Raw genomic sequence first — 25269 nt, 5'->3', positions numbered from 1 at the left:
ATTTAGCCAGGTAAACCTTTGGTCTGTCTTGGCTTTAGCGGAAATGGCAAAGTGGCCATGTTTGTAGTCTTTAACCTATCTACAAACTCATAAAACCTTATATGGTGTTGTCCATTATGGGAAGAAGAAACCATTCATAACTGTTGTTAACTTGAAACATGTCATCAGAAGAAGCATAGACTCAAATAATTAACATCAGGGTCCCGGTGTCAGACCTTCTCTACGCGTTTCTCCCCAAGAGGTGAACTGGAAGCAGGCGATCTGGCAGGCTTCATGGGAGTAGCCCTGATCACAACCCTCTTCTCATGCAGTAAAAGAGGAATTGAAAGAGACGTTATTGTTGTATCTTTGTTCGCTCTAACTGGAAATACAGTTCACTGCCCCGCTTCACTTTCACTATAAACTCCAACACAGATTCATGGATTTACTGTTGGTCTGATTGTAAACATTTTAAATGGCACTAACTGCATTTAATAGTAAATGTATCCCAATATCTGGTGACCGGATTGGACGGCAAAATACAGAAACTGCATTGCTAGCTCCTCACTAATTATATATCTGATATTTTTTCAGTAATTATATGTTGATTTGTGTTCTGTTCTTTAAAGCCCTTGGTCTCTAGCATAGAAAATAAATGCAAGCAAAACACAACGTATGTTAAGGGATTGAATATAAAGAAAAGTGCATTGGTACACCTTTTGGTTTTTACGAATAATACGCAGAAAATGCAATTAAAATGTACACAAGATATGCGTATACATTAAATATCCATAACTACAGTATGTAGACATGCTACTGCTTTCATGGATGAGTATTTTCCAATATGTCTAGTCCATCATTCTTAAATAGCTAACACTGGTGCTGCAGGCCTCTTACAGTATCCCTCAGAGTAACCCAATCCACAGCCCACAAAGCTCAGGCAGGGCTACCGCCACACTGTCTCTGATGGACTGTTCCCATCCTCGCCCGCCTATGCACTCTGGCATGCACACACACACGCACGTCACACTCAAACACACACACTCTTTCTCCCTTTTATATGGTTATCTTATTAAAATTTAATCCTGACTGTCTCCACTATCACAAACCTTGTGAGGCCTCGTCTGCGGTGGCAGACAGTGTGTGAATAGGGAAGTGAGCCGTTTGTGTGTGTGTTTGTGTTTGTGTGTGAGCGTGCGTGTTGGTGTATTTGGTTCATGGACCAAATGGTTTTTCGGTTGAAATGCATGAAATATGTATTCTCCCTTAGTCCCTATCTGTCTGTCTTTATTGTCTGCGCATAATGCAGAGGTTCTAAAATTGATTAAGAGATGCCAAAGTAGACTCACACGTAAAATAATAAAAGTTTTTTGCAGACCTTGCTAATATAAGTTTAGTATGTCGGTCACACAGTGCATCTGAATACCAGCTGCTTTACCAGTACATTTAATTTATATGTAGTCACAGTAGCTGCAATTATCAAACACCAGTAGTTTCCAGCAGAGGGAGACATACTCCGTATTTATTTCAGCAGTTGATTGGCACTCTGCAAACACCAACCAAGCAGCTTACTGAACAGAGAAGAGAACAGAATGTGCCGGAACCAACAATATTACTGACATTATTTGGTGGAATCAGTTTGTTGAATAGCTAATCACAATTATGGGCAAAGAATTGTAAATGTTGGGAACATTTTACCATTGGGTTTGCACAGGTGTCGAAAAATATATAGAAAATCTAAAAACTTCTTCTTAACTTTAATAGAATATCCTTTTTTATGTTTTGTATATGCATATTTTATTTTTTAAAGAATTCTTTTGACACATTATCTCACAGTAGTAGCCTACTACTTATTTGTATTTCGCATTTATATTTATGCTTTTTTGATTTTTTTTCTACTCAAGATAATCTATCATCAAGCAATCAAACAATTATCGATACAGTATTGGGAATAACTTTCGAGACTTGCGTGACTTAATGTGCATTTTTTCGCTTCGCAATCTCCATGCATGACTGAATATGTATTTAAATACAGGGGATGCTCTGCATTTCAAGGGGATGTCAATCTTGACTCCTTTTTATTTTACTGTGACGTTTTTATTATTTGTATGTTAAGGGGCTTTGAGTCTCTTGACTTTCCTAGTCTAACCCTGTTATTTAGTAAAATAACCACATGTTTTGATATTTATTAGCGTATTATTTTTTAGGTCTCAATAAATGACATTTTTAAGGTTTGTAGCTATTTTGTTAGAACCAAAAACATTGCATTGGATCTAATACATCGGCTGCAAGAGCAATCTGTTTAAGTCCAGCAGGGCGTGCCAGTGGTCCGTTTCTGTCTACCTCATCGGTGCGCTCTGTTCAGGAGTTTAATCACTTGACGCATGAATTCTGTCGTAGTTCATAAGGTTTAAACAGAAGTTATGGCTGCCAGAGTCCTCCATTAATATTGGGATTTCCGTGGGAAATTGCTTATTAGCTATAAATATTAGATTATTTTCCTCAGATCGTATAATGTTTATGTGAAGATGAGATATCGTAATGTGTTCAGTGATTTGTGACAGTTTTCAGGTCCTCTACGTTGGCCTCAGAGGGCTACCCGGTTAACGTAGAGACTACGGCAGCAGTGTAAAGCAGAACTATAACTTGGACTTCAGACATGTTTCATTAGGAATCCATTGGTGTAACATGTTCTCTCCCTCCTCCCAGGCTGTTCATCCTGGGCTCGTACGACCGTGAGACCTACGTCCACTGCACCCTGGAGCTGAGCAGCTGTGAGTGGAAGGAGAAGACCAGGAGCTCCATTAAGAAGGTCAGTGTGTCACATACTCCTCCTCCTCCCTCTTGTTCTACCTGTCTTGTGTGAAATGTCCCCAGACACTCCCTGTCTAAAACTCAACCAATGGCGCTGTTGGCTCACTGTAGTTTCATGTGTTAAAAGGCCCCCATTTCATTTTCCCACTAGGTGTTATGAGTTTCATCAGCCCTTACAAGCAACCAGACAATCAGTACGTTAGTGACATCTCACATGGGGAGTGTGCACCGAGATGTAGGATAGCTAGATACTGACTGGCTCTATCCATCAGGCATCTTGGCGGACCACTCCCACCTGTGGATGTATTTATAAAGTAACGGCTGATGAACCTCATACCCTTTAGAAAATAGAGAATATGACTGGTTTATTTCTAATGTCGTGTGACAGTCAACATTGGATTGTGCTTGTATTCAGAGTACTATTAATAGATCTGGAAGCCTTGCTTTCAAACGATCACTTGAAGATCATTAGAAGAGATCTAGGAAGAGACATTGATGTTATGTCTACATAAATGTATGCCTGCCACACGGTAAAATCCCACATTTTAATTCATCAGATTTTGATGCCAACGGTTTTTGGTTGGGGAGGCGAAATTGAGTTATAAAGGTGAACGAGCTAATTTTCACGTGATGTTGTCTCTAATTAGCAGTTTGATATGATAGCGAGTGATACTCGATGACACCTGTGACGGATGCAGTATTGTCTGAACGTAAATGTCAGTTCTGTTGATTAGCGGAAACAAATCAAAAATAATAATTATTCCCGACCCCTAACTCCCCACTTACCCTAGCAAATTGGATTCCCTCCATGTGGCATTGCCATTTTAAACCACAAAGGAAACCCAGTAAACCCGCTTCTAATTGCAGCAATTTAGAGATATTAAAATTACAACTTCGGCTTGGCTAGGAAGTGACTAACAACCATGGGAAAGTGAAATGTCATGACTGATTGTGTCTCTACAAGAAGGGGATGTATCTTTTAATCTTTTGCCTGTGGCACTCTTGTGAATGACATTTGTATTGTCCATAAAAGGAGATTGTGAAATTTGAACCACGGAGGAAGGCATTGTTGCTGTTTGACAGTCTTTTCGGGGTGCAGTCTACTGTTCCGCCATCAGGGGGCAGTTATTCTTCTTATTTTGATTCTGCCCTGTTTTGCTGAGCTAAAGATGAACTGTTGCACTACCCTCTCTCACATGTGGAGTGATATTAAACACTAGGTTTGATTCCACCTAAATGAAATGCATTTTGGAGGCCCTATGTAATATCGGAATGTTTGTAAAGATATTTGTGCATTTGTTTTTGAGTTTCATACAAAATACTTTTTCAACAGTCTGATATATAAAATCTAACAAATTGAATATCCACCAAAGTGCATTGAAATGCTAAACTTTTGCGTGACTATAGAACCTCCCGCAGTCTTTCTCTCCGTATCTTGACAAAAATGGAGGTTACAGCTCCGCTCTGAAACGCTCACTTTGAGCTTCAACTGTCGCTGCTGCTTGGCGACCAACATGGCCGCCGCTTCTGAAGGACACTCTCCTCCCCTCTCCTCCCACCCTCTCCCCTCTCGAACCACTTCAAAGGTGTGTGTTATTGGTGCAATAGATGCAGATGCAGGCTGGCATTTGGGGGTGGTTTACCAGACCTCTCCAGTCCACTGTTCCCTCTAGAGCCAGGATTACAGATACTACACCGGCCAGAAAAGGTCACTCCTACTCCCCCTCCGCCCCCGTCCACCTCTCTCTCTTGGACTCCTCTGTCTCTTAAGTATCCTCCCTCCTCCTCCTCTTACTCCCTTCCTCCTCCACCAAAATAAGGTTGATCAGCAGAGGTGTGTGTGTGTGTGTGTGTGTGTGTGTGTGTGTTTGTCTGCGCGTGTGTGTGTCCGGGTGTGCGTGCACGTCAAATGTTTTGTCGAGGTTCCCTATGTACGTTTTGTTTTTGAATTGAGAAGAAAGACTTGCAGCTGGACAACAGGCTCACTCACTCCCACACACACGCACACTTGCATGAATGCACACACAGTTGATAATGATAATATTGGCTTTGAATGGACGACATAGGCTGTGTGTCTTGACTGTGTGTTATTGTCTGGGTCTGTGTTAACATGTTATTGTGAGTCTATCTGTGTGTTTTTGTGTGTTTTTTTGTGTGCATGTGTGTGTGTTTGTTGATAATGTGTGTACAAAGCTATGGAGTGTGTGTGTCGTCTTGTATTTGCTTGGTGTTATTACTGATGGCCGTCTGATAGTGCGTCTGCCAACCTTATTGGACGGAGGCTGATAACGCACGCACACGCACACACACAGTCGTCCAATGACTCAACATCCTCATGGTATCCACTCCAAATGAATACATCAATCTACACATTTTTTGAATATAAATAAATTGTGTTTAAGCCTCTAGAGAATAGTGTTGCAAAGGTTTCATTTAAAAATGGTCCTGGTATGACGTTTTAGACACGGATGGACAAATCAATAAGCATAACCGCCAGCTTCATTACCATATGCAGCACTCTAGTGAGGATCAGGGATAGTGAGAACATTGATGGTATTATGTGGTGAATGGAGCAGTGTGGATCAGTTTGTGAGTGGGGCATGCTTGGTGGTCTTTCATGAGCACGGTGTCTCGATAAGTTATTGTATCGCCATGGTGGTACACACACAGACACAAAGACACACATACAGACTTCCTGTCTAGTATGGTCTTACGTTTTCTATGAATGGTTTTCAATGCAGAAGGATCCTTTTATTCCTATATTTCCTACTGGCCTGTTTGCTGTTTGCTTAGAGTACGTCACTGTATATTTTGTCTGTGTGCCTGTGTGCCCCATTTCAGGTGGTTGTGTGTGTGTGTGTGTGTGTGCGCGCATTATGTTTCCCTTTTGAGCTGGTTTATTTGTGTGTGTTGTTTGCACATCTGCGCCACTGATTCCATCATTAACCTGAGTGTTGATGTCTTCTGACAGCTTGTCAGAGCGGAAGTGTGTGTGTATATGTGTACGTGTGTTTGCGTGTACATGTTTGTGGGAAGAGATGAACAGTTCAGTCCATGTCAACCCTTGTAAATATCTGTGAGTCTGGCTGAACAATGTTTCAGATGGAATATACATGTATATAAAAATCTAAATATAGCCAGGACTTTCTAATATTGAAATCTGCAATGATGCCTTTTTCCGAAAATGTATCATTTGCATGTATACATAGCAATGATAAGGCTACTACAAGTTAAAAGCATCATAAGTCGACTTTAAAATCATATTTACAAATTACAAAGTAAAAATATTAACATTAGTTGAAATACAAAAGCAAAAATACTGAGGATACTGATGGTGGCTGATCATAACGTTAAAACCAAAATTGAAGTAAACATTAGATTCTTTAAAAGCAATTTTATTTCACAAAAAATGTAACAATGATACTTAATGACAATTGTTTAATACTAGTTCTTAGGTCACTAAAATATTAACCTTGACACTTAATGATAATCGTATAATATAAGTTCCTAGGTCACTAAAATATAATATAAAACAATGATACTTAATTATGATTGTTTAATATTTGTTCTTGGCCCACTTCAATGTTAACATTTGTGCTATCTCAACGGAAACACTTGTGGTTTGGCATGGGTGAAGGGGTACTTGAGTGGTGCTGATAGGGGTGAGGGGGCTGTGGGGGTACATGAGACTGAAAACGCTCGGTCAACACAACAGCAGTGCTACAGAGGAACGTTCCCCGCCATCTCGGTATGTGGTCTGGGGTGTCAGGTCTTTTCCTGGGTCCCAGCCGTGGAAACCAAACGTCTGAGTTTCCTGCAGGCCCTCCAGAAGGCTCCCCTGTGGTTGGAATGTCACAGCGTTGAGATTAAGACACACAAACATCTTGAAACCCAGGGGACCGGATCCGTCCTCACAGATGTTTTTGAGTGGACTTCATCGTGCATCTCCACGCGTCTTTCTACACGGGCAGGCATGCACGCAGAGCTTTAAAGTACATCAATTTGAGTTGTTGTTGTTCATAAATCATGAATGTATTCGTCAACCTATCAAGTCTTATCGTCTTGTTATAGCTCCTGACATGCAGATATTTATTTAATTCCTCCTTAACTACGTTTTTTCTTGGTTCACATCAGAAATAGCAGGAAAATATGAGCTGGGAATCTGGTTTATGTGTGACAGCTATTTGTCATTAATGACATATTATTGACTAAATCTGCGATGCCATGAGCAAAAAATAAAAACATTAGGGTTAATGAGCAGTGTTTAGTTGTTAATTGTCCACCCTGGTAAGATAAGATAACACCTAATTAATCCTATGAGGCAAATTTAGCTTAGGTGCTCGGGTGAGCCATATGGAAGACTAACTTGGTGTGATACTCATGGGGGATCTTTAGACGAGCTGATGGCTTTTCTGGGATTTTCCCTGGTCTTGGCGGAGGTCTACGGCTGAGCCATCTGTTGCGGTTCCAATACATTCAGATCTGATCTGGTGTTGCTCCAATAGCTCTGTCAATAGCTCTGTGGAAGAGATTGTTGCATCTTTTGAATGGAGGAAGTTTGAGTTTCTAGGATAGGTGGACATAAAGGTGGATATAAATGGCTGGCTAGCTCCTACCACAGACTGTAGAATGCTAAGCAGAGGCTTGTACCAGTTGAAGATCAACCAGCCACTGAAGCTCTGACCTTGGTACTGATCCACCCGTGGTTAAACTTCGGCGACAGCAGTTAAAGCAGGTCCAATCCCAGTATTATCTGTTCTTAATCTACATTCCGAGCACAACCTGTAGCCTTCCTTGAGGAAGGTGTCATAATGCTTATCATTTTCCAAATTATATTTAGCTAGAAACATCCATGGTATGGGTTCCTGCCCCGTCTAGACAAGCTTCTGTAGTGGTGTTGCTTTGAGTTTGTGAGATTTCATTAAGAGGTTTGAAATCTGACCAATTCTCCATTGTGGTCCTCCGGGAAACGATTAATTATCTCTCATCCTGTTCATTATCTATTATCATTAATTCTATCACAGCAGCAAACATTTCAGTCCCTGGGAAACAATATTCAATGTAACAGTGAGCAGGGTAACACTTTACAATACGGGTGGATTAATTAGTCATTAAATAACATTAGTTAATACAGTAATTTGTTTTATTATATGGCATTAGCATAAGGGTTAGGGTTACGGGGAGGGAAAAGGTAAGCGTTAGGATAAGTTGGTTAATTAATGACTAGTTAATGCTTATTACTGCATTAGCTAATGTTACTTAAAGGTTTATTAACGTAACTAATGTGCATGATTCCTAAAATATTTGAATTAAAATATGATTGCATATTTTATTACCTAAAATTAATTAAGTAAAATGAGAATGTTGTTTTACTTAAAACAACTTCTTATTTAAAATAAACAGCTAAATAATAAGTTAATGCATTATTCAGGTCAAGTCCATTTGATTTGTGCACTCCTTATTAACATGATATTACTACAGTTACAGTCTCAAAGTGCATGAGGAGACCCATCACAAATCCAAAGGATATAGCATCCTGCATGAAGGTAGGATTTTAAATATGCTAAACATCTATACACACCACTGGTTCTGAGAGCCCAGCTTGTCTTCTCCATAGCCCGCTCCCAACAGGAGGCTGCGGCCAATAGGATCGTCTGGAGCATTATCTAATAACGGCTGAAGCAGGCCATCAGCGCCAACATCGTTTCGTCGTTTCTGCTTAGCGGACTAAATGAACCTCTAATAGCCACTGGGGATGCCTGGCCACAAAGCTAGCACTGAGTGGATGGAAGGAAAACACAGGAGACGCCTGTGTTTGTTCACCTCAACAACAATCAATTCCTCAGGATTGTCAAGCCAATACGTTCATGACGACAGTGCCGCCTGGGCAGGTTATGTGTCTGGTCTGATGCTATGCTGCTAACGCTCATTATGCTAACCATTTCCTGCGAGGGGTCGCCAGTCGATGCTCATCTCCTGCACGCCGGGTTAGCTAACCATCAGGGGGGCTAACGCGGCTATGCTTAGATTAAAGTGTGTGTGTGTGTGTGTGTGTGTGTGTGTGTGTGTGTGCGTGAGACGACACTGTTCACCATCATTTAATTGCTAGATGTTCCTCAAATACCTGCGATTATCTAATATCTGTTTCGATACCTTATACGTTTCTAAATGGGTAAAAACAACTCAATACTTAGCGTTTAGGGAAAACATTTATTGGCCTGCTGGATATTGGCCAGCTTTAATAAATGTTATCAGCTATGATCTGACAGCAGGCCTGTGTTGTGTCGGTTTCCAACATATAAATTTCATGTAAAGTGATTATCTCTGACGTGACCATTAATGACACTGACGTCTGTACAGTTTGTGTTTTTCGAAAATAAAGCAGCAAACGGAAAATGCAGTTGATTATCAAAGACTTACTGTGCAGGGGCAATGGTAAAACCAGAACCAAATAGAATACAACTCAATTTGTTGTCGAATTCCCCTCCTCCTACACACTCTGGCTGATGGGGGGAGGGTCCGAAGGCTGGTCTAGAAGACATGTTCTGTACAAGAGCAAAGGCTGGTTGTTGCATCCCTCCAAAGTTCCTAGGGATCTCTATGTTTTCTGTGTTAAACTAACTAGATGTTAGTTAGTCAATCATCTATAAAAGTGGATCAGCAAAATTGATTACATTGATACATATTGGGACGCTCTCTGCTTGATGGATTTGATTGTTTTTATCTTTTTAATTGTATGATATAGTTAAACTAGAAAGAAATGTATTGATAATGTCATTTGAATCCAGTAATTGAACAGTAATCGGTTTTGGGGATCTCACAGGGATTCTGGACTGCAGAGGTTTCCTTTGATGGGTTAAACAATACTGAAGTGTGCCTTGTTGATTCTTTTGTACATTGCCTCACACGTGCATTATTCCCAAACCCTCACTCCAATCTGAAGTGACCCATGATAAGGATCACATTATAGGGATCCCCATTGTAGGCGTGCTTGGATATCAATTTCAGCGAGTAGTAAGAAACCGTAATAAGTGCCGAAGCCTTGAAACTGTTAATTACATTATGGACAATCCGCCAAAGAGATAGCTAGCCAGTTGAAACACCAACTTGAAGGACAACCCGCTAAGGTGCTAGCAAGCTGGTCTCAAACACAAACTTGATGGACAACCTGCTAAGGTGCTAGCAAGCTGGTCTCAAACACCAACTTGATGGACAACCCGCTAAGGTGCTAGCAAGCTGGTCTCAAACACAAACTTGATGGACAACCCGCTAAGGTGCTAGCAAGCTGGTCTCAAACACCAACTTGATGGACAACCCGCTAAGGTGCTAGCAAGCTGGTCTCAAACACAAACTTGATGGACAACCCGCTAAGGTGCTAGCAAGCTAAGCTCAAACACCAACTTGATGGACAACCCGCTAAGGACCTCGCCAGGTTGAAATGCCAACTAGATAAGGAAAATGGTTTCCTGCCCTCCTTCAGAACATCCTGTGTTTGTGTTCTCCAATGTCGTCCTTCATTTCCTTCTATTTTTTTCTCCCCTTGCTTCGCGAGAACGGGAGGAGGGCGTCACGGTGCCGATAACGGCGCGTACGCTTTCCAAGGAAAACAGAGGAAAGAAAGCCTCACACAAATGTGACTGTGCACGGGCGTTGTGCGGTTTCTACACCTATTTACTAAGTGCAAATTAGGTAAACTAGCTTTTGTGTCCAGAGCTCCACTGCCAGCATCGTCTCCATAACAACTCCCTTAGCCTTTTTTTTTTTTTTTTACTGCTTTTGAAAGCCAGTCTCTCAGGATGAAAGCACAACTTGAAATCTAAAATCACAACGAAACCACACACACACACACACACACACACACACAAGTTGGAGACACCGTGAGCTTTGTCTAAAATAAATTGGAGAATTATTCGAGGCACAGAGGTTCATTCAATCACGTCTTTGATCATTTTTGATCTCTGGGACGACAAAGAGAGATATTGCTGTCTTCTATAAGTGGGAGGTAAAACATGGGCTGAAAGGTAAATAATGCACACTATGAAGACTGAAGAGTGAAACCAATAAAACTAAGGGTCAAAACACCGTCAACACGCCTGCTGTACTGATGCAGTCCGCATCTTAAAGTGACAACTAATGTAAAAAACAACATTTTGAAATTGGTATTCCATAAGCTGTTCCCATTTTCTTTTAAATGCAACAGATTGCGATTCATCGATAAATGGCTAACTAAACGGAACATACATTGATTATATAATCACATTGGGTTCTGTTGACCGATGGGCATTTGCCATGATCGATGACATTTTATACACCTAATGACGAATTGCTAATTTAAAAACACCTGTAGCTGTTGAGGGTTTTCCTTTGGCCGGCGAACACATAGGATAGGGGTTCATGTGTTCGAGGAAGAGAGGGAGAGTTTTTAAACCCTCCCTTAACCTCTTTCTGAACACTGAGGCCACCATCTGCTCGGCCACAGTTTCTGTTCCATTGGCCCTCGGGCTCCATTAAAACAATGGATGACTTGCCTCATATTTGACCAGGGAAAGTTACAAGTGTGCTAGAGCTTTTAAATATATTGACACACACATAGACGCAAGCACACACACTCATAAAGAATAATCAATAGTATTTCAAATCCTTACATTGAAAGTAATCAAAGTATTTGAAAACGTTGGATTAAATGTGATCACAGTACATGTCATTAAAGGTTACCGTTTATCCAGAGCCGTCGGGGGAGAGAAGGGGGAAGGTGTGTGTGTGTGTGTGTGTGTGTGTGTGTGTGTGTGCGCGCGTTTGTTTGTTTGTGTGTACATCCACAGTTGATCATCCGCACTCACACCGTGATGATTCTCCTTCCTCTCTCCCCATCCCCCTCGCTTCTCTCCTCCCTCTCCCACTCCTCCTCCCAGCAGCAGAAGCACTGGTGTCTCTAATTGAATGTGGCAGCGATTGGGGCCGTGTGTTGCCTGTGGGGGACTGCTACCCTATAACCATACACAAATGGATCTGACATGTGCTATTAGATTAGATTACCGGCCTGCGCGGTGACAGAGGGAAAGGATTTTCTCCTCCGTCCAGTGGAGCGGCTGGCCATGACTCCGGCCGAACTACAGCCCAGTCCTACGTCCAAGACCTCACCCTATCAGCTTCACCCTCCCCTCTCCTCCTCCTCTTATTCTTCTTCCTTTTCTCTCTTCTTCTCCTCCACCTTCTCTTATTCTTCGTTCTCCTCCTCCCCTCTTTGGATCCTCCTCCTCCTCTCTGCTCCTTCTCCTCTCTCGCCCTCTCTATCCCTCTGCTCCTCCTCATCCTCCTCTCTCGCCCTCTCTCCTCCTCTCTCGCCCTCTCTCCTCCTCTGTTTCCCTCTCTCGCCCTCTCTCCTCCTCCTCTGTTTCCCTCTCTCGCCCTCTGCTCCTCCCCCTCCTCTCTCGCCCTCTCTCCTCCTCTGTTTCCCTCTCTCGCCCTCTGTCCTCCTCCTCTGTTTCCCTCTCTCGCCCTCTGCTCCTCCCCCTCCTCTCTCGCTCTCTCTAGCCCTCTTCTACTCCTCCTCCTCTCTCCCCCTCTGCTCCTCCTCCTCTCTTGCCCTCTCTCCCCCTCTGCTCTTCTGTCTCTCTCCTCTCCTCTTCCTTCTACACTTCCTCCTACTTTTCCTTCTCCTCTCGGGCCCTGAGGTGAGCTAGCTGCAGCCAGCTAAGGCAGGACTCTCCTCCCTGCAGACAGAGGAGCATCTCCCTCCTCCCGCCTGTGTTCAGGTGTTTACTGAAGATATGTTTCTACTTGGGCCAGGGTGTTCAGGTGTTTACTGAAGATATGTTTCTACTGGGGCCAGGGTGTTCAGGTGTTTGAAGAGCTGTTTCTACTGGGGCCAGGGTGTTCAGGTGTTTACTGAACAGCTGTTTCTACTGGGGCCAGGGTGTTCAGGTGTTTGAAGAGCTGTTTCTACTGGGGCCAGGGTGTTCAGGTGTTTACTGAAGATATGTTTCTACTGGGGCCAGGGTGTTCAGGTGTTTGAAGAGCTGTTTCTACTGGGGCCAGGGTGTTCAGGTGTTTACTGAACAGCTGTTTCTACTGGGGCCAGTAGAAACAGCTGATCTGCTCTGCACACCATGGAACTCTCACTCCATCCACGAGTCCGCCAATCACACACTGTCACAACTTTTAAACTTCTTGTTCATCCCCTCCTTTGCACAGCAACTCCTGTCGGAGCTGTTCCTAGTTTCTTCATGTTCACTCTATATTTAGTTATTATTGCTCTATCAATTGTAAATATTTTCTGATGGTGCTTGGTGTGTGTGTGTGTGTGTAGGGGGGGGGGAGGAAACTATCTTGCGGTTGAGATCGGAGCAATGGGGTGGAAGTTGGGGTGGGGTGGGGGCGCAGCGCAGCCATTGGAACACATTAACCTTTCATCTTGCTCTCTGCTCCCTTGCGAAGATCAAAGCCCCCCCCACCCCCCAACCTCTGTCCTCTCATCCGATTGGTAGTTGCTACGCAGTGTGGTGTTAGCCTAGCACTCCCGGATGCTGAGCCACTGCCGGGCCGCCATGTGTCTCCTGCTCGATGGTAACCACGTTAGGGGCCCTCGCCGCGGCAACACGATGAAGCACCGCCATTAAAGAGTACAACAAGCTCATTGAGGGAGGGAGGGAGGGAGGGAGGGAGGGAGGGCAATCAGCTGGGATGGGGAGAGAATGGAAGTGTGTGTGTGTGTGTGTGTGTGTGCGCAGTTTGTCACGTAGCTCTTGGATGAGTTATAACGAACGTGATTCAATCTGTTCTGCCATCTCTGGATGCATTACATAGGGAACTTCTTAGATGCATGTACGCAACAGGAAACATACGTGTATTTAACAAGGGACTTTGGATGAAGTGGTGAAAGATGGCTTATGATGGCGTAATTGACTAAAATGAGGAACAAACTGAAAGAGAGAGAGCTGCTCTGGTAGATCTGTGAGATCTGCGCTCTTTAATGCACACCTGCTGCAGAGTGTGTGTGTGTCTATGTCTGGTGTGTGCGTAAGTTGGCTTGAATACACCTTTTTTTCCCTCTACTTTTGTTTGTTCGTGTGTATCTGTATGTGCGCCGTGTTTTTTCCTACAATATGTGTGTGTTTGTGTGTGTGTGTGTCCACGCAGTGTGTGTATGTGTGTGTGTTATGCATAGGTAAGGGGACAAGCCCTCTATTTGCACATCAGAAGAACAAATGCGATCGCTCTCATATGCTAATCACACGGCCAGCGTGGGTAGTGAGACATTTAGAGACCGCACTCCAGGTGCACACACACAGACACACACACACAGACACACACACACAGACACAAGCACACACAGACACAAGCACACACAGACACAAGCACACACAGACACGAGCACACACAGACACAAGCACACACGGACACAAGCACACATGGACACGGACACAAGCACACACCGTCCCTCTCTCTCACACACACATCTGCTGACAAGCACTATCTCTCTCTCTCACACGTACACACGCACGCGTTAACACACGTACTCGCACACATCTGCTGTCCTCACCCCTCAATGGTTTCACTGGCTGTCACTCAATACACAGCAATACACACACGCAGAGTTCAACTTCGGGTGTCTCAGTGAGTCACCAGTGGTCAGGCTGGTGTGTCACGACTTATTTTATATTATTACTTTGTTGAAGGGAGCCTGAGACTCAAGCATTAAATTGCTGTTTCTTCAATTGTTGTGAATATCACAAATAAACTATCATGAAAAACAGCCACATTATTATTTTTTTAAAGTATGCATCTTGACTAGTGATGACTACATATAAATAGGGAGGACTACATGCTTACTAATCATAACCTAACATGGGTTACATAACATATTAGAGATATCAGTTACACAATGTGGTTGAAGGCCACAACCATCCAGTAAAACAAACCATTAAAATGATCAACCCTGTGATTATTAAACATACCCCTCCATTATGAGATGATTTAAAGACGACATCCTCAGACAGACAGGCTTTAGAGAGGGACCTGTCTGTCTCTGTCTGTCCCCCCCTCCCCACACACACTCCACTGTAATTGTCCTCTAGTGGGCGTAATTGCTGCTCTGAGCTGCCATTTTACGGGTGTGACAGGATTCATCCCTTCCCTCTACAACTTCTCTCTTTTTTCCTCACACACACACACACACACACACCCTCAAACAGTCTGGGTAGGTTGGTTTCTTTTGGCTATTTGAGAGATGGGGGGGGTGGGGGGGGGTGGATACCATCACACATCATGCAGTGTGTGCTTATTGAGTCGTCACTGTGATAGGAAGCTGTAGGAAATCTGTTGACTTGAGTTTTGTATCTGTTTAGTTTTTTGTTTGTTTTCTTAACTGTGTTAAGGGCCATTGTCACTGAACGTCATGTTGTTTGCATTTTTCAATGTAGTGTTGGTGTATTTGTCATGGTTTGTTTCGCACTGTTAAAGTATTCCAGTGCCAAACAACGTGTATAAATCGTAAAGCTCCCTATGCTAAGAATGACTTCCTGTATTTGATGCACTCGGTAACATTGATCAAAAATCAATTGTATGGTTTTACATAGTGAATAGAATAATATGCAGTCTTTTCAAATATTTGATCAAATACAACATAATAATATAATGATGATGCCAATTTTGCCATTTGTGGAATTGAGCCTCTTGCGCCACTTTTATCTTTTTGTCCCTCTGAGATCCCTCCAACCTCTCCTCCTCTCATCAGAAGGTCAGAGCCCATCCTTCAAGTCGCTCTTCTGCTGCTCATCATCTGCGTATTCACTGCTGAGCCATTACTCCATCACTCCCCCCCCCCCACACACACAAGCACACAAAATGGCACTGGAGGAAATTGCAGTCGTTCATCTTAGTCTGCGTGCGTAATCTCAAGCTGGGTCTGCAAGGATCTTGATTCTTCAGACCAGAAACGCCTTTTCTTCTTTTCCTTGCTCCTCCTCTCCCACATTCTCTTTGTGTGTCTCCTTTTGTGTGTCTCTCTGTCTCCATGTCTCTCTGTATCTGTGTCTGTCTGTCTTTGTCTCTGTCTCTCATTCTGTCTGTCTCTGACTCTCTGTCTCTTATCTATCATCACTAACGTCTCAGTGATGGTTTTCCCTCTGCCTCAATATCCCGGCTCAGACTTCTCCATCCGTGGTTTTTAATTGGGTTTCTTCAGTGTGTAGATAGTCTCGGGGCGTGGTGCTGATACTGGTATCAGATTGATCCAGTACCAATGAAATTTGAAATGACACACAACCATAACCAACCCCCCCCCCCCCAAAGTACGTAACCGAAGTGCTCATCAATGGAATTGACAGAAATGGGATAATAGTGCGAAGAGTTGTTTGGAAATATTGATGCTTATATTATATTCCACTTCTATTGCATTGACCATAAGTTCCCACTGCGACCCCCCCCCCCCACTCGCCCCCCATGCTTAAGGTGCATTCCCTTGAGGTGCGGTGGGACAACATACGCAGTGCTAGGTCAGGTGTTGTTTTCTCGAGTGTTATGTTTAACCCATTTGTACCGGCTGCTGCGCGGCGAAACATTGTATCTAGTAGATACAATGTTGCGCCGCGCAGCAGCCGGTGCAAATGGGTTAAAACACATAAAACCACAGACACGTTAAAGCGTTCTGCCTTTTTGCACAGTACTGCAAAGATATTGGTTGGTTTTAGAATGTAGGCCCTTACTTTACCCTAAGATGTGTCGAACTATAGATGAAGGAGTGACACGACAAATGGCATATATTATATTTATATGTCAAGAAAATAAGTCGATAGTGGAACTAATAAACCTGTCAGTGTTGAAGTAGAAACTAGCGTACATTATCATCACCTATTGGGTCATGTGACCTGCTACACTGTTTTTTATTTTAAAGGTGGTTCCTATATTTTCCTTTACATGTGTTGCGTGATACGTGACTCCAGTTCGTCATGGAAACATGGTCTTGGTGGCAGACCTCCCTTGTTGTTGCTAAATCAGTCCTTATTGTTCTTCTGTGTTGTCGGAACACACAGTGTTGCTATACAGGCTCACCTCCGGCCGTCACACATCGGTCTAATTTAGTTATATTTACCCTGGGAGAGTTTTTTTCAGGCCATATTAGGTTGCTGTGAACACAGATTTAGAGACAATAAGGTGCTGATAGGCTATTGTTTAATCTTTCCTTGAACGGTACGTCATTACATTTCATACACTGACAGACATCAGGGAAGTGTAGTGGCCAGTCCTATTTGCTCAGTCTACCTGCAGCATCCTTCAGCCAGGTGCCCTCCCCTTACCTAGTCCTCGGTAAGGTGGACTATCACAGTTCACTTGTTAAAGTCCGTCTCAAATATAACTGAAGATGATCTAAAGTCTCTATGGATAAAAGCGTCAGACAGAAATTAAAAATGTATTTTTGAACGCTGCTGTACTCCATGTGCACTGTACTTATCCTGCTGTAAAAGACAGGCTGACAATGACTCACTCCCTCTCCCTGTGTGTGTGTGTGTGTCCTCAGACAGAGGTCTTCAAGGGGACGAGTGTCAGCATTGGCATTACTTTCCGCCAGGTCCCTGCCAGCGAGGCCGATGCCGTGCACGTGAGCATCGAGACGGTGACGCCCAACTCCCCCGCCGCGCTCGCCGACATGCAGCGGGGCGACCGGCTCATCGCCATCGGAGGTGAGGAATGGTTATTTTTTCCTTTTTATTTTGTTATATAATTGTGTGTCTGCCACGTGTGAAGCGCTTTAAGGCCTTGGGAGAGGAGCTTTGATACATTACAATGTATTAAGAGTATGAGGAGCGACTGGAAAATGGGTAGAAACAGAGAGGGAATGAAATGCATAGGAACACGGGTAAGAATGGAACTGTATGTATCACTACATATTTTTGAGAAGTACTGCAAGACAAGAAGTACTGCAAGTACTGCAGACAAACTGCAAAATATCAATTCATTCAATATTGTTATTTTGATAATATATTTTGTATGGAAAAAAATATGAAAATGTGACCTTTTTAGTAAAAGTTAGTTAACCCTTTAGCAATAAGCTTGACCTTATTTAATTGTATGGTTGTTTGTGTTGCTGGAAACTCAAATCTCCTCTCTCTTCCTCCCCAGGTGTTAAAGTGACATCCTCTGTACAAGTGCCCAAACTGCTGAAACAAGCAGGAGAAAGGGTTGAGGTTCTCTATGAAAGGCCGGTCCGCCATCAGAGCCACCCACTTGGTAATCTGGGGCCCCTGCATGAGGGCCTGAGCCATCTGGAGGACCCAGCCTTCATTGGTCCCCAGGGGCCATCAGGATACGAAGAAGATCCGGCCCCGATCAGTACCGTCCCAGACATACTGGACTGCAAGGAGATTGACTCTGAGTTTGAGGAGTTGATGGTGGACTCCAAGCCGAGCCCGACCAGCAGCCCTGGTGGCGCCAACCCCCCCGACACCAGGGAGGACTCCCTGCTCACAGTAAACCAAAGCCCCAAAAGGGCCGTGGCCAACCTAGCCTCAATCTCACCCATCCTCAACCGCAAGCTCCTGCTGGTGGGGCTCCAGTCTCCTCTGAAGCCACAGCCCAAAGAACCACCGAAGCCCTCGCTGCCCAAGAGCAGCGGGGACTCTTTGGATGCTGGTCCCCAGCGGCCCACCGTTCCTCCCCCGCCACCCCCCACTCGGCCTCCGGTGCCTCCTCGACCACAGATAAAGTTGACCACGGCCTCCTCTGAAACCAGCCTGTTGGAGGTTACTGATCTGACACCAGCTACCAGCTCCGCTTTAGCAACTGCAACCACCACCTTCTCTATTGCCAGCAACCCCTGCACCACCACGTCCGAAAAGTCTCCCGAGAAGAGTCCCGTCCACGCAGCTCACGGTGAAAAGGCCTCTGCGGAGAAGAGCCAGGTCAAGGCGATGGAGCCGAAGCCAGCCATGAAGCAAGCAGAGTCCTGCGAGGAACTCTCTGCCCCTTCGGCTGCGCCCAGTGGCAGCCGGCCTGACTCAATGAAAGACAAACATTCAGAGAGCACCTGCAGCATACGAGACAGCCTGGAAGACAACACCTTTAGGGAATGTCCGGAGACCATGTTCCGCAACAAGTCAGGACGCTGGAGCAACGCCTCGCATGTTTTGGAGGTGGAGAGGAACCATCGTTACCTTAACGTGGCACTGTGGTGCAAAGACCCTTTTAAGCTAGGCAGCCTCCTTTGCCTGGGCCACGTGAGCCTCCGACTGGAAAGCGTGGCCTTGGAATGTATGGCCACCGCATCGGCTGAGTACCAGAGCACATTTAGGCTAGTGGCGCCAGAGCCCAGGGCTAATGTTAGCCGCACAGCCCTACGCAACCTGAGCACCCACAAGGGCTTCAACGAGAAGCTTTGTTACGGAGACATCACGTTGAACTTCTGCTACCTGGCCGAAGGGGAGCCAGACTATTCAGCGAGGATGGTGGAACGGGAGCGAGAGGGAAGCCTTCAGGAGGAGGACCTTAAGGACAGGGAGAGGGAACACGTGCATGTGGCCCAGCGTGACGATATGGCATATGGCGCTCTGCAGATGGCCGAGGTTCGTCACAACTTCCAGGACACCCAGTTCCAGAACCCCACCTGGTGCGAGTACTGCAAGAAGAAGGTGTGGACCAAGGCAGCCTCACAGTGCATGATCTGTTCCTACGTCTGCCACAAGAAATGCCAGGACAAGTGCCTCGCCGAGAATCCGTTCTGCGTGGCGGCAACGGACCGCCGCAGCGCAGACCCAGAGGCCAAATCCACCATTAACCGAGCAACCAGTGGCATCACGCGGCACATCATCAACACCAGCTCCCGCCTGCTCAACCTGCGGCAGGTTCCAAAGACGCGCTTGGTAGAGCAAGTGGTCGACATGGGGCCCGGCACGGTGGAGCCCTCCCCAAAACACACCCCCAACACCTCTGACAACGAGAGCAGTGACACGGAGACATACGCCAGCGGGGCAAGCCCCTCCAAGCACCCCTCCGGCGGCGCAGGCATCTGCAGCGGAAAGCTGGCACGCCGGGAGGGAGGCCTGGACGACAGCGTGTTCATTGCTGTGAAGGAGATCGGACGCGACCTCTACCGGGGACTCCCCACGGACGAACGGTCCCAGAAGCTAGAGCTGATGCTGGACAAGCTCCAGCAGGAGATCGACCAGGAGTTGGAGCGCAACAACACCCTGCTGTCGGAGGAGCGCGAGGCCACGGATGCCCGCCGAAAAGCAGCGCTGGCCAAGTCCGGGGAGCGGCTGCAGGCGCTCACCCTGCTGATGATCCATTACCGGGCCGGCATCGAAGACCTGGAGTCTGTGGAGAGTACCTCGCCATCGGAGCCGCACGGCTTCAAGGCTAAAGGCGAGGAGGATGAGTCTTTGACAGCAGCGGAGATTTATGACAGTGACATGTGCAGCCCAGTGGAAGTTCCGCCGCTGGACGACATCACCGAGGAGCAGATCTGTGTGGAGGCCCTCCACTAAAGAACGCCTTTTAAAGGGGTAGAGGAAAGAGACAGTGGGCTGCAGTCCGGGCTCCTGGCCCCTAGACCCAGTTAAAGATTCAGCTTGTTCAAAGAACTGTCCCTGATGGAATCGCAGGTTATTACAATGACTGGTCATCATCACATTTTGTGAATCAGAAGCAGCAGTTGAAATGACCTGCTGTTTGTCTTGCACTGTCCCTGTTGGTTGGTTACTCTTTAATTTTGAGGGGAGTTTCAGTGATACTCTAGGGGTATTTCAGCTATACTTGATTAAGATAAGAAGGGTTCAACATTTGATTCATGCTTCTTCTTACTTGATCTCTTTGGGCAGCCTGCTGCAATTTCACATAAACTACGGAATCCCTGAAGGATTGGTGTATATGTGTTTCTAATGATAATTGTTTCATTCCTTTTGTTTTTGTGGGCTTAATGGTCGATTGAGTTCCTTCAGAACTCATCGCTGTGTCAGCAGAACACTAGGAGTCTTCTGATCACTAATAACTTCTCTCTTCATTAACTGCCTAACCGCTAAATTAGCAAATTAGCAAAACTATTATCAAAATGTGGTTATTGATTATTATGCTGAACTTGATTATGGACACGTCAATGGTAGTCATTTTATATTTATACTTTATACATATATAAATATATACATATTGAACAAACATGAAGGAATTATTAATTGAATAATAAAGGTTTGTATTTTATTAAAAGGTGCAATAGGTTATAAACCACGTCAGTAAAGGGAAAATGAATGTCCCAAATATTTGATCAGATCGTTTGGTAATCTGAGATAGTGATGAGGAATTGGCTATACTAGTTGAGTAGCCTTACTACCTTCCTTTACAATGGTGTGGAAGTAGGCAAGTAAATTATTAGCCCAGCCTCTCAAGCCCATCAGCATCATCATGATGGATAATGTTTAAGAGAGAAGCGACTGATCAGGATACTGTTGGTCTTCTGGCTTGGATCTAAAGTCAGACCATACCGTACTTGACTGGAACAGTCCCTGGTTCTTTACGAGCCTCCATAGTAAATCAAAGTCCACGTACACTGAATTGTAATGTCTTCATTCTGGACAATCAAATTAGGTTGTTTTCTTCAACTGAATTCGGTTTTCAGAGGGACGTTTTAGTGACTAATGTATCACCCCTCTTCATACCGTCATATGGAAAATGGCACATTTACATGTGGTTCAACATTATTTGCTATTGCTAACAAATGTTTGTTAAAAACAGAATATAGCAAAAAAGAAAGTGTCGATGTGATTATGAAATAGCAGCGGCTTGGGTGTTTTAAGCTAGCTCCTTAGAGACCATTAGAGCATGGCCCTGCCACCTGGTTATTGGCAAAATCATACGTGCAGATGCATTTAGTCAAACCTCCAAACCCTGGAAGCACCCGGCTCATCGCAAATCTGGAATAAGAGTCTAGAAAACGTAAAAACACAAGAGTAAAACATTGGACGAGGAAATCCGCCTCGACCACATCGTGTGTCAGTGAGTCCGTCCAAAAGGTCCTAAATATCCGGAGCACTTTCTTGATGATGTTTTTAGCTCCTATGACACCTTAAAAAGTCTTGCTGGCTTTACAGCAGTGTGTGGAACAGTCGTAAGATTAGATTTTTTTAAGGAAGTAGATAAGTTTGTTAAGTGAGGAGCACTGCTAGTCCGCATCGGCCAGGTCCGTTGCCAACCCGTTGTAGGCCGGGCCGTGTAGCACATGTGTGCACCGAGCTCCTTGGTTCCTATAGGAACACCTGCCACGCCTCGTTTATTAGTTAGTCCTTTATTATTATTATCGTTAACAATCGGATAATTTAGTTGTTGGTGTGTGCGTCTGAAACCCAGCCTGCTTTCTGTGGCGCAGATATATCACTGACAACTTATCACTTCTGAACAAATGGACTAACGTAACTTCTCCCGCCGTTTGCGGAGTTGTAGTGTGTGTGCGTGTGATGGATTAATGGACGGATGGATGGATTTATTGTAACCGGTTATGAACCGCTTCAAGTTGTTTTGGATTTAATTGTGGGACCTCCAGCAACCTCAACAAGTTGTTGTCATATCAGGACGAATGTATCCCCTGCTCCTTTGTCTTCGTCTTCTTTCTCTGCTAATGCTGCTTGGCGCCTTCCCCCCATTCACTCTGTAGAAATCACGTCCGTTCATGTCTGCTGTTTCAGTGAAGCATTCATAACCAAATATCTCTGTTCCCCTAAACATGTTCCACGCAACAGTCTTGCTACCAAATCGTAACTACCTTCGTCGTTTCCTTTTTAAGACCGTCCACTTCGTCGCTACGGCAACGTACGCAATACTGACCATGCCGAGGGGCTTGGGGAAGCGTGGGGGCGGGTTGTTGGACTTCCTGTTCCTCCTCCCCCCAAACCCCCGTGTGAACGTCATGGTGCTTCTCTCAATAGATCCTGCCTGCGCTGTTTGTCGATGTATCTCCAATTAACCCTGGTTTCGCTATTGTCATTTGAACAACTCCACCCTTGTAGTACCCCCTCTTTTTGTGCGTGGTGTTGTGGATGAGCACTGCTTTTGAAGCTGCTATTGAAGCGAAATGTGCTCTTATTTTGAGATTAATGAAACCACATCGCCATCGCCTCCCCCCACCCTATTTTTCACTGACTAGAGTGACTTCTCACGCCATTGCTTCCAGCGAGTCATGGTGGCATTTGTTTTCTTTCTATTTGTGTGTTTGTCCATTTGAGTGATGTCTTGCATCATTGTGGACATTGCCCATGTAATGAAGCTGTATTGTACATAGCCTAAATAAATATGCTCACCCTCTGATCCACTGGGTTGGTTTTGTTAAGTATAGTTTTAAGGCCTCAGTAGAAAAGATACAATGGCTTTAAAACTGTAACGTTGTCACCTCCTCCTCCACCACCACAACACACATGCAACACAGATGCATATTTTTTAGGAAGGAAAATATTGTCGATCATGTCTGATTCCTTGCAGGAAGCATGGTTGGACAGATCCTTGACGGAGAGATGGGGAGAGAGGGGGGTAGCATTGTTCAAGCATCTGCAAGGTAATTGGGGCCCGACGGCGAAGATGGACATGCTGATTATAGCGTGGCTGCTCCTACACGGGTGGATTTATAGTGGAACATTTCTCCACCGTCATCTCCCTCTCATTCTCCCTTTCTCTCTCCCTCTCCCCTGTCCCCCTCCGCAAATCACGAGGCGTCACGAACCAATTTCAAAGGGAAGGGTCGGATTTGTTGATATGTGAATATTCACGTTTAGCAGTTGAGTCTTGAACGATTAAACTGATCCAGACGAATCAAAGATGTCTAGGTTTGAAAACCACAAACAATAAGACACATACAGACAAAGAATAGAATACCAAATCCTAAAGCGAATAGTATTGATATTCAGGTATGTGGTGCCTGTACAGCGTCGTAAACAACAAATCCAAATCACTTTTTCCATATCCGTGGGCTGGTTTTTTTTAAGCATACAACATTTAATTGAGGATCCAACATCCCCTTTAGTATCAACATATATTGCACAATCGGCACACCTCACAAAGCCACCAGGTCATCAAAAATCATAAAATATGATATAAAATATAGGATTGTTGTACTGTTTTGGTTCCTAAAAGTATCTCTTTGAAAAAGGTAAACACAGATCAGAGAAGGCAAGTCAGAGAGAGCTTTGGGTTTCAAAGGCAAAATAAATCATTTTCTTTAATAAACACATCTTCTAAAACTGTGGAAAAAAATGACAATAGAAACTGCCAAATAAATCTTACAGGGGAAATTTGAAACCGGGTTATCTCCTCTGTTTTCTTTTATATTGTATATATTATCTTATAATACTGGCCAGAAAATGAAGGCTTTTCAAGTGAGAAATTATAGTTATATTATTATACTACTTACTTTACCAATAATTGTAAGCAGACATCCTTGTGCAACAGAGACTGAAATGTGTAACGATTAATGTATAATCTACGATTCTATTCTGACAAATAAAAAAAACTTTTTTACTAATCTTTAAGCACAAACACTTCAATAATTAATTCATAATTAAAGAATATAGTCCTTGCCAATTTACAAATTTAACAGAAAATCTATGTCAAATTGACTTATGCTTAGTGTCAATGTATGTCACATTATTGTGATCTTAAGACAAAGAAGATGAAAAATGTGCCTTTTTTCAATTTCCTTTCCTTCTATCAACATTGGCGCAGTTCTTCAATGTTTGAAAACTGCAGCCATGACATAATTTTCCATAGATAAAATCACATTAGCTGCTTCATGATGTTTGGCTCAATGTACTGCATGCGACAGCTGGCCAGCTTACGTCTATTCACTGCAACAACCTATGTACATGGTACTTTTTGTGTATGATATATTTGTACATATACCTGAAATATCACAGATATAAAGAAATAGCAGAGCGCATCTTTAAAATGTGTAAAGGGCTCGACTGCACTGAACTTAACTATTTGGTTATGCGTTTAGGCCTACTGTCAACTACGTTGTCATTCCTTTTGAGGAAATAGAAATACTCTGCACACTACATAGGTTTTTTTCTATAAATAAATTAATAGCAAGGTGATTAGCTCAGTAAAATCGGCTACTTGCCAGAATTTATACCGTCGCTGAAATGAGCTGTTATAATGAACAACCTTTGTTTCTGGAACAGATTCGTTATCTTTTTTTTTAAATAACAAAGCCAAACTACACTCAACCATTGATTCAAAATAAATATTTATAAAAACAAATGATCAAATTTGCTACCTGATTCACAATTGTTTTGACATTTGACATTGGTTTATAATTTGTAAACATTGCTAAAGTTAAAACTGATAACGATGACCCAGAGTTGAAGTAAGACAAGTTTGTGTTTCAAAGATTATTGAAGGAGCCAACTCCTCCTTCATGAGTGACATCACACCACTTAGAAACCCCCTTAGAAACCTTAAGACAGCTCTAGAAAGCTCCTTAGGAACTTCCTTAGAAAGCTCCAT

At 44.0% G+C, this 25269-nt stretch overlaps 1 protein-coding gene across 1 annotated transcript in view; it reads left to right on the top strand.

Moving 5' to 3' along the window:
- Positions 1–23073, top strand: part of pdzd8 (PDZ domain containing 8) — a 33662-nt gene extending 10589 nt beyond the window's left edge. The window contains exons 3-5 of the mRNA XM_079730664.1: positions 2689–2791; positions 17312–17474; positions 17914–23073. Coding sequence (XP_079586790.1) covers positions 2689–2791; positions 17312–17474; positions 17914–20273 — 2626 coding nt within the window. The 3' untranslated portion in view covers positions 20274–23073. The remainder of the gene's footprint in view (positions 1–2688; positions 2792–17311; positions 17475–17913) is intronic.
- The last annotated feature ends 2196 nt before the right edge of the window (positions 23074–25269 follow it).

Source organism: Pollachius pollachius, assembly GCF_949987615.1.
Source record: "Pollachius pollachius genome assembly, chromosome: 2".
Lineage (NCBI taxonomy): Eukaryota > Metazoa > Chordata > Actinopteri > Gadiformes > Gadidae > Pollachius > Pollachius pollachius.
This window is presented reverse-complemented; position numbering and strand designations above follow the sequence as displayed.